Consider the following 10,163-nt stretch of genomic DNA (forward strand, 5'->3'; position numbering starts at 1 on the left):
GCTGCTAGCTCCCCGCTGCCTGAGTCGGGCGTCGAGCCGGGGCTGGTCCCGCCACCTTCGGTGGTTGTCGGGGAACTAGCTTAAGCTAGTTGGGAGCTAGTGGGGATTTAGCAGCAGCACTAGCTAGCTACAGCAACGAGCTAGCAGGTAAACCCACCTAAGGTAGTAGTGGCTTGTAACCCAACTTTTACGGGACTGAAATTGACAAAATAATAGATGACGATGAATACCAAGAATACTGAGGTACTGAAGGCAATAAATACACAACACCTACAACAATAAAAAATACACATTTAATTATGCGTGTACAAAGAGAAGCACACATGTACACATTGTTCAGTTTGTGTACCTTAACATGTAAAAACATTCTGCATATATATTTTCAGGATCAACATGTCATTATGTGCAGATGTTTACTCATTTAAAGGTGGCGTTCCAAACACCTGAGGCTGTGGTTGTTGGGAGGCGGGACTTCTGCAGGAGGCGGAGTGACAGCAGCAGGAAGCCCACACTGAACCCACCCAGCATGACCACGCCTGAAATCAGAGCACTGGTCACTGGGTGCATCGGACCGGAGAGGTCTCCAGATGCTAGGGGGGCGGAGAACATCAGAAACTTAAAACAGACAAGTCATCAATTTTCATGGGTATCTACTATCTCTACACCTGTCAGGCCTTAGTCACACATGATAGTTGAAACCCTTTTTCGGTGTTGTAACATTGTATGAGGAAGCTTACCAAGTTGGGAGTTGTTGACAGGAGTTTCATCTGAAAAAAACATAGTGTCTATCATCATATTTTACAGATGTTTCATATTGGTCAGATGTTTAAATGGCTCTGTGGATGTATTTATATATATTTTTTTCAAGGGAACCGTTCAACATGTTGGGACGTACACCTCTTTGCTGTTCTTGCTTGGAGCCTTGTTCTGGCCAGAGGGGGATAAATATGTCTACCAGCACCTCGAAAGCACACTAATTGACACAATACATCAGGTTTCCCAGTTTGATCTCAGAATAATACGGGAAATAATGACCACGACCTCCTAATAGCACATTACTGGGTGTTGTCGCATCCTGTGCTAAGATGTGTCAGCGCTACAGCAACAGAAGCAAAGGAAAGACAATCCTTTGACGTGGTGGACACACAAATGAAATGCATCCACCTGAATATGCTCAGAGCTAATGATGTAGTACAAACAGTCAGAGGACTTCTTCAGGGAGAGGAGGTCCAAGGCTCAACAAACACATTTAACAATGGGCATTGGGGACAGAGTACGTGAGTTCAATAGGGTCATACATCTCAGAGGATGTATTGTTACCTGTGGACCTCTTTTCAGTGTTAAGAAGATCAATACTCACATGTGGTATTGATCATTACATTAATTATGAATACTACTGGCCATTTAGCTTAGTTTAGCATGGAAGCAGCTGGCATGGCACTTATTAAAGGTAGCAAAATCCACCTACCAACTCACTTGTAACCACAATACAACATTTTTTAAATTCGTTTTTTTCGTACAGATAAAACGAACGAGACAAAACATGTTAATGAGTGACGTTTTAGTGAGCTTTCAGTGAGGCTTTATGATAAGCTAACTTAATTAGCTTCTGGCATAACAATAAGTGGTATCAGTCTTCTCATTTAACTCAACAAGAAACCCAATCAGGGTTTTCCCAAAATGTCAAACTGTTCCTTTAACAGTCAGTTTGTCATCCATACCACTCCTGGTGATGATTGGTCCAGCTGTGATGACAGCGGTCCCAGATGCTGCTGGTGGGGAATCGAGGCTCTCCTCCCCATCCCGCCTGCGCCTTCGCCCACAAATCTGCCAATCACATCATCCGATTTCAGTCCTCACTGAGGTCACGAGTAGCAAACTGTGATTCATGATTTTAACGCTTACCGGCATGAGCATGATGCAGTCGTCTGTCCGGCAGAGCTTGGTGACGCAGTGCAGGAACACGGTTGACATCTTCTGGTGTGTGTGTTTCACAAAACGGAAAACCTCAAAGGAAAAACGGCCCGACTGACTATTCCCGTTTTCGAAAACTGTCGTCTGTGGGTCTTTGTAGCAGCTGTGTCAAAATAGTACGCAAAAGAGTTACATGTACACACATTAACATGATGGATTTGACGTCTAGATTTATGCTTTAAGCACTAATTAAGAGAGAGAAAAAAGTAGCATTCATTGGGGATAAGCCCTTTGGAGAGCCTGAATAGATAATGACTCCCTTTTGTGGTTTATCAAGTCATCATCTTGAAAAAAAAAAAAAAAAGCGAAATTACCCAAAGAAAAGGTCATAGCGGAGTTCATCATTAGGATTCCCTGAGGGGGTTGTGTAACAGTAGTCCATCAAGATGTTCCACCTGCAGACGAACAAAACTGTAAGCCGGGATGGAGGATAGAGATCTAACTGCACATGGGAAAGCACAGATCAGGGCTTTCTCTGCTGCAGACTGGCGCCTTCATGAAGAATAATAACATAATGGCATAATGAATGGAGGCAAACCATAGAAAAAAGAGGACTGAATCCGTAAAAATGATGGTGGGAAAGATGCAAATATTGTCTCTGCTTTACTGAAATTGTTCTCGTAATGGGAAAAAAGTATGTCTGCTAAATGAGCAATATTTGAGACCTAGAAATTTGGAGAAAATGAAGATTCAGTAATGAAAAACATGATGACGTCTCGTACCGTTTGTCTAAGTTTGTGGCTTTCACAGCAGCAAATACTCTGGTTTTCAGAGCCAGTCCCGCCATTGGTATAGAGAGAGGTTGATTGTATGTTGAATCCTGTCCAGAAAAAACAAGTTAAATAAAGAAAAAAGGAAAATAGGATTGTTTTTTCCACTTAAATGAAAATGGTAACATTAGAATTAACATATTGGCTCAGTCTCGACTTAATAAGAATTTAAATTGTAAGGTTTGCGGTATTTCAAGGAAGGATTTTCAATATTTTGTGTTATTGCCAAACCAACAGTGTGTTAATCCATGTCTTGCTACTTCCTAACTCTGAAAGCCTTAAGCTTTCAATGCTGTTTGTTTCTCCCAAAACGTCTGTAAAGGTGCAGAATCCCAGATTACACTAACATGGACGGTGCAGTCAGACCGGCTACGCAAATAAAGCAGAGAAGGTTTGATGATCTTACACACAGTATACTGGAGGCATTAATCCACTATAACCAAATGAAGCAAATAGATGTTTGCGGCTCTGATAATGGTCTTATCATCTAATGTATCACAAAATGTACTTACATTTAGATTCATCAAAGCAGCTGGACACTCTAGTTTTAAGTGTCACTCAAACAGAAATAGATATGATTGTACATTTGTTGGGGACTTTTTCCAGTGGCAGATTATATAAGAGATATTTTGTGCTTTGATGAGTCGGATTGTTTTCAAAACGAACATTGTGCCCATGTTCATGGTTAAAAAAAAGAAAAAATATATCAATGAATTGTTGGTTCTGATCTTTTTATGGTATTTGTTGACGAAAAAAAAATGTTTAAGTATATAAATCTTGTGATAGTTCAGTCTGGCTAACTATGCTTTGTAAACAGTTTACAGATTCATAAAAAGAAAACAATTCCTTGATTAAAAGATGCATTAAAATGGAAATGATTGCATATAAAAGGCTGAGCGCAGCTGTGTACTCACGTTGTACAGAATCATACTCAACGTGCTCACAAATGTACCGTTGCTGTCCTTCACAGTGACAGCAGCAGAGGAGCTGAGAAGAGATTCAAGACATTTATTTCAATGCGTTTTGTGGCAAAACATTTAGCAGAATCCGTGAATGTAAATTAGCATCTAAATCATTAAGAAAATATGCATATTTTAAAATAAATGGTTCTCAGAATACCGTATGACACAAACCCACTCAGGCATTTTAACCAGGCGCGTAATTGTCATCGCCGTTTAGGAGAACAATAAACAAATCTTAATTGATTTCTGATTAAATGAATAAATATTAATATTAAATCCACTGAGTCATTTTCTGAAGGTCAAGGACTTTTTTTGTGCCGCAACTTACGATGCCAGCTGGGAGTTATTGACCAGGTACTCCAGTGGGTAGCTGCAGCTGAACTTATACAACAACCCGGGCAGGTAGCTGATTATAGTTGGCGGGTCAGGGGTGTCGATGTAGCCGGAGACATTCCCAATTTGTACCAGAGACATGTTCCCATAAGCATTGGTCCCATAGGCTGTGCTGACCTGCAGAGAGGAACGTCTCAGCCACATCGCTTTGTTTTTTCCCTCAAGTCAATAAAACAACACGATGAAATAGCTTTTGGATTATATTAGCACCGTGTGCTTGTGTTGGCGTGTTCTTTACCACCAGGCCGTTGCCGCAGGCCTCCAGAGTGCTGAGACTGATGCTGAACAGCACCGCCGTGGGGAAGGTGTTGTTGTTGATGAAGCCACGGCACTGGGCGTCAGTGTGGCGGCCGTTCAGAGCCAAATCCGCGTCGGTGTAGCCGGAGAAGAGCACGGGACAGAAGTTGATCTTCAAGGTGATGGTCTGAACCCCGCAGTACACGCTGATGTCCCGCTCACCTGGAGAAACAGAGGAGAAAGAGTTAACACATGAAACATTTAAAAAAAAAAAGCTGTTAGACCAGTGGTTTAAAAGTCAGCAATTGTTAGAAGCAACTGCACTACAACCCAGATGATTTGAACATTTGCAGATACATTTTTTGAGTCTTCCCAAGCAATCACATGTTCGTGCAACTCTACTTTTTAAAAAAGAAAATGCGGTTTTGGTGCAGCGGCCCCCTGCTTCTTGTCACTCAGCGCACTGCTGCCGAGCTACAAGCATTCATCTGACATTTCAGCGGGAAAATAGTCTCTGATTATTTGGTGGGACTGAATCCCAGCAGAACTTGTAACTTAAATACAGGAGATGAGGATACAAATACGTAAATTCACAACCTAAGCTATAAGAAAGAGGTTTGACAATTAGTACTAACGGAGCTAAAATAAACCAAATTAAAGAAGAAACTATAATAAGTGTTCTAATCCATGAAGTGTTTATGTTATTTTGCCTATCCTCTACAATATTTGCATTATTAGATTTTTTAAATCAATCCATGTAGCATCAGCTGTTTTTTCTTCTGAAACTTTGGAGGAGGACATGATCTCAGTGTCCTCAACAGTAAAACAATTTTACTTGTAAGCATTATCAGAAAATATACTCTAAGTATCAACAGTAATGTACTCATCGCACATAATCACTTGCTGATATGATGAATGCATAATAATGTAATATCACATAGTTGCAGTAGTTGTAGTTGGTAACATGATATATTATGTCATAAGTTGTCTGCATGTGTTTTAAATGCATCCATGAACATTAATTTGTATGTGCATATAAATAGTTAATAAATGCTTTATATTCTACTGGAAAGAGAAAACATATTATGGGATGCTCACCAGGAAACCTGCTGTGGTAGCTGGCGTCACAGTTGTATCCATTAAACTGCGTGGAGACCGAAGCGGCGTTACTCATCAGCAGGAAGAAAAAGCACATTTGTGTCATTTGTGCACCTGAGAGAGGTTTTCCCAGTGTCATCTTCAGAAGGTCAACATTGCATTATCCACATTACTCAGGTTCGTGTTTAAAAAACAGCCCTTATCTCAGAATCAAATGTTCAAAAACAATGCCCCCAAAGCTTTGCCTGTGAGCTCGACTGCCGCGCGGTCTGACCTCTATCAAAGTAGTACAACCTTCTTTCCTCAAGTCCCCTGATCCTTCTTATCCTGCTCCCTCTTACCTCAGGCGCTCATGTTGGCTCACACCACTATTACCCAACCCCTTTTAAACTGAGGTCACCCTCTTTCCAGCTCATTTCATCCCCACTTCTCTTTTTTCTGCACCTGTTTCCTGCCTTTCCCAAAGTAATTGGATGGACCCCTCATCCCCGGTATGTGACGAGAGAAAAGTTCAACACTGAGGTGCATAGTTTTTGATGGCATCGGGGACCTAAACTAAACACAAATCAGCCTTACGTGTATTTGTTTAGCGTGATGAGAAAGATAGAGGGCCTCATTATCCCAACGCTTTGACAAAAACTCATTGCAGAACATGGGAAACTCCATCAGATCTGAATGGCCCGGACAAATCTTTTCACGGCGCCCAGAAACCTGAGAGTACTCGGAGGGTTCCCACTCGTCTCTCCTCGGTCTGATCTCCGTCTGTCAGCTCACACAAACGGTGGGCCACAGCGGGGGAGGGAGAGGAGTTGTGTGTGTGTGTGTGTGTGTGTGTGTGTGTGTGTGTGTGTGTGTGTGTGTGTGAGGGGGGGTGCCCAGCCCTTGAATTAAGCTGTCATCAGCTGCCGCTGTGGCCTACATTCACATGAACATAAAAGTCAACTCACGGTCTGATGCAGGGCTGTGTGTGGGTAATTGTGATGCACAAGTCATCACTTAGAGTCCAGACATTCAGCGGCGTGTACAGCTCCAGCACCGTGTGTACCGCGCCGCTGCAGAAGGTGGAACCCTCATGTGTCTGTTTTACGGTTTGTTAAGATAACCCACTCCCTTGTATTTTACTGCCGTACTTAACAGAATTTATTTTAATAAATTGAACCGGCATTAGAAGAAATAACAGATTGATACAAATAGGGATAAATAGGGGATGTTGGAGTTCCCTATCCCGTCTGTGGCACTCAATCCAAGCACATTGGTTACTATCGAGGCCGTACATCTTGAATAACAGGTTAAATGTTTTGCCCAACAGTTTTCTAAACTTTTCACTGTAGTTTTTAGCAAATGTTACTCAAATTGGAGTTGATAGTGCTTGTGTTATCTCCACCAGGTGTAAGCCTGAGCAGAAGTTGTGTGTTCGGCCGTGTGTGTGTGTCTGTGTGTGCCCGTGATGTTGTTGTCTGTCTGTTGTTGTCCACTGCTGATCTTGCATTCTGCTGCAGCAAAAATGTATAACATACAGTGGTGGCCAGTTGTGGCTCGCACATTCTCAAAACCCCTTTTCTTACCTGTTTTATGTCAATATCAGTGTTCACAAACACTGATGGAACTACCGCAGGCAAACAGCTTACATGCTTACCTTTGTGACCACAAGGTCCATTTATGAGCTTATCTGGAGCTTCGTATCACATTGTATCGTATATCACACGATCTTTTGCTGCAGATGGAGTTTCAAAAGTTTCTTTGTTCTTAACTGTCTTCATTCCCTAGTGCCGTCTGAAAACAGATGTAACATTAGACACATCTGCAGGACCACGGCTGAATTAAAAACCCAGCAAAATAAGCATTTTCCCCGGAGGCCCTAGGCTGTCTCGATGACAAATACTTTGTTAATTTGTTTAATTGCAAATCTTTAGGTAATACGCACTTGAAAAACACAACACTGGAATGGTACACGCCCTTAGGAGGCTGCAGTTTTGTGTTTTTTGTTGTTGTTTTTTTTACCTTTTTAGTCTTTGATGCTCTGTTACATAGACAAAATACTAAAAGTATACAAAGGCCTAGATTACTCTGATTTGTTCAGAGTAAAAACAACACACGTGTTGCTCTGCACTTTGGTGCAGACGTTCGTTGTCTGTGTGAACTTGATAGTGATCTCTGGTTTTTCATTATTTTCATTATAACCTGAGTGGAGAGCAAATGGAGCAAACTTTTGACAAACTAATACATGAAACGCACAGAAAATGTAATATTTCCTTCATGCTTTCCACATTGTTTTCTATTTTTAGATGTTTTACTGGCCCTATATTAATTACATCATCTGGTTGCGTTGTCTCGTATCCGCAACACAATAGTATACCTTTGAAATGGAATATAATATTCTATGTTTTCATTGGTGTGTACATTCACCTGAAACTACGACTCGTGTCTACAGCAGCCCAGAAAGGACAATCCAAACATTGGCTCTTAAGAGGACTTTTCGTGTTTGTTGCGTTACCTGAAAGCCACTATGTATAGTTTTCCAACACGCTTGGACAAGAAGGGGTGAGCATTGGGGTATCAGTTGGACGCAATCTGCAACCTCGCCAGTAGATCCCAGTAGATCCCACACACTGCTCATTCTGTCATTGATAGCGTGGTCAGTGCTTTTAGGCTGTGCTTGTGCTTTTCATTCAAAATGTCTGCAGGGAAAAAGGTTTTGGGCATTAATTAAAAGAAAACACGAGCACACAAAACAATATATGCCATCTCTATCTGATCGTCGTGAAACATGCACACACATTAAAATCACACACTCTGGGCTGCATCACAAAACCCGTGAGAGTGCCGACTGTCACGTGACGCTCCAGTTTTAACACTGAAGCTCTCATCGAAGGACCTTCAGAGGAAACAGATACGCTTATATTATATTTCACACAGTATCCATATCCACATGGAGTAAGGAAATAGAGATTAGATACTCAATAATCACTAAAGTATCTAAAAGATACACTGAATAAATATAGTGAAACTGTATGAAAGGAAGGTGTTTCTCAATTCAACATTTTTTGGCTGGATTATGTACTGCTCTCTCTCTCTCTGTCACAGTAGTTATTCTGAACTTGACAGTGAGTTTCATTAATGCATGAAGTTTGACAAGTTGATCCGATCCACAATCCGTAAGTGAAGCAACATGACAGATTTTAAGATTCGAGGCGATCGTGGCTCTGTGCTGCCCCCCTGTGATCAGTGTGGCACGCTGCACAACATCTATAATTGTGAATACACAAAATAATCAACTCATAAATGAAGATGTATTCGATTAGATACCGACTATAGGCGCCATCTTCTTCAGATGCAACACTAAAGGGACCTTCACACATTAATGCATCATAATAACAATACAATGATGCTGAAATGGGCGATTCTGCAATTCAACTTTAGGACTTCATTACATTGTTTCTTTAACTTTAGTCCTTCTTCAATGCAGAACTTTTACTTATAACAGAGTATTGCTGCTTTTACTTCTGATTAAAATCAGTGTACTTTTGACCTCCAGCCAATGTTATATATATGTTGCCAACGGAGATTGTGTTTGCATTTTAAATGTTACTGACCTTATACTGAGTTGATCGTAACCTGCTGAAATAAAGGTTGAATGGATCTTGTGTAAAAGGAAATGCATTCAGACATTCAGTCAGCATTACATTAATGCTTTCATTACAGTTTGAACTGCCTCGGCTCTGCCTCCAATATCCACTCGCACCATTTTGAAATTAAGCACTGTTTTAACCTAATGCTTTAGAAGAATAGGCATATTTACAGAACGTCAGACAGTTTGTCAAAGACAAAAAAATGTTTGTCCTGTAAGACTAAATATAGTTTAAATCTTGTATTATGGGAATCTTCACTAAATCTCAGAGTGAAATGTCCTTTTAACATTTTGGTGCAAACCAATAATAACCATTATTTGTTCAACGAGTTGCATCACAGGAGAACGGACTTAAAACCCATTTCAACACAATCAAATAACAGCAAAGGAAAGAAAGGAATCCATAAAAAGACACATGAAGGATGAGAAAGACCAACAAACCAAGCATGCAGACTTTTATGCATACACAGTTTCAATACACTCAGACATAGATCATTCAAAATACCTGATGTATAGACACTGTCCTCTCAATCTGAAAATACTGTTAGACTTCACTTTATTGAAAGAAAAGACATGTCACACACAGTAGCACCACAATAAACCCTCTTGAATTGTATCATTTTGAAAGGTCACTGTATCATGATGAAGGTTAGTCTCTATACTCATACATATACAGACTTGTGTGAGAAGGATCAATAGACTTTAGCCTACCCCCGTGAACTAAAACGTCACTGGTTGTTTGGACAGGGTGTGTGCTATGTATCCACTACATCATTTTTTTTTCCGTGTGAGGATTATTTTTATTTGGATTATCGTCACACTAGAATATATGAGCATCTTTCACACAACAAAGCCGTCACATTTCTGGTTCATACACACATACTCTTTATTACAGTATTATCACAGTGATTTCAGGAGAAATTTGAGATGCTTCAACTCAGCATCACTGTAAAGTCGGTTTAAAGCATCCATAAAGTCTCACTGCTTCACTCTGTAAGGCCTGTTCATCCTCTCATCCAGGCCTCTAGCACTCCTGTGACTGAGCATTTGTGCACCCCCCCCTCCTCCAGCTGGCCTGCGGTCAGTTAGTGTACACCTGCA

The 10,163-nt window shown here is 40.9% G+C and overlaps 1 protein-coding gene across 1 annotated transcript; it reads right to left on the reverse strand.

The window, feature by feature from the left end:
- Positions 1-417: 417 nt before the first annotated feature.
- zpld1b (zona pellucida-like domain containing 1b) lies at positions 418-5,573 on the reverse strand. The gene is made up of 10 exons (XM_068585612.1): positions 5,435-5,573; positions 4,338-4,558; positions 4,035-4,216; positions 3,659-3,731; positions 2,697-2,794; positions 2,289-2,369; positions 1,906-2,077; positions 1,722-1,827; positions 738-767; positions 418-590 (listed from the first exon to the last, which is right to left on the reverse strand). Exons 1-10 carry the CDS (start codon positions 5,571-5,573, stop codon positions 418-420), a joined length of 1,275 nt encoding a protein of 424 aa, XP_068441713.1.
- Positions 5,574-10,163: the final 4,590 nt, after the last annotated feature.

This window comes from Clinocottus analis, unplaced genomic scaffold (assembly GCF_023055335.1).
Source record: "Clinocottus analis isolate CAN_PGR_092001 unplaced genomic scaffold, fCliAna1.0.p SCAF_2, whole genome shotgun sequence".
NCBI lineage: Eukaryota > Metazoa > Chordata > Actinopteri > Perciformes > Cottidae > Clinocottus > Clinocottus analis.

Coding starts and splice junctions, on each gene's coding strand:
- zpld1b (XM_068585612.1), bottom strand. CDS start 5,573: ATGACACTGGGAAAACCTCTCTCAGGTGCACAAATGACACAAATGTGC. Junction 4,217..4,337: donor CCTGCGGCAACGGCCTGGTG/GTAAAGAACACG, acceptor TCCTCTCTGCAG/GTCAGCACAGCCTATGGGAC. Junction 3,732..4,034: donor AATAACTCCCAGCTGGCATC/GTAAGTTGCGGC, acceptor ATCTCTTCTCAG/CTCCTCTGCTGCTGTCACTG.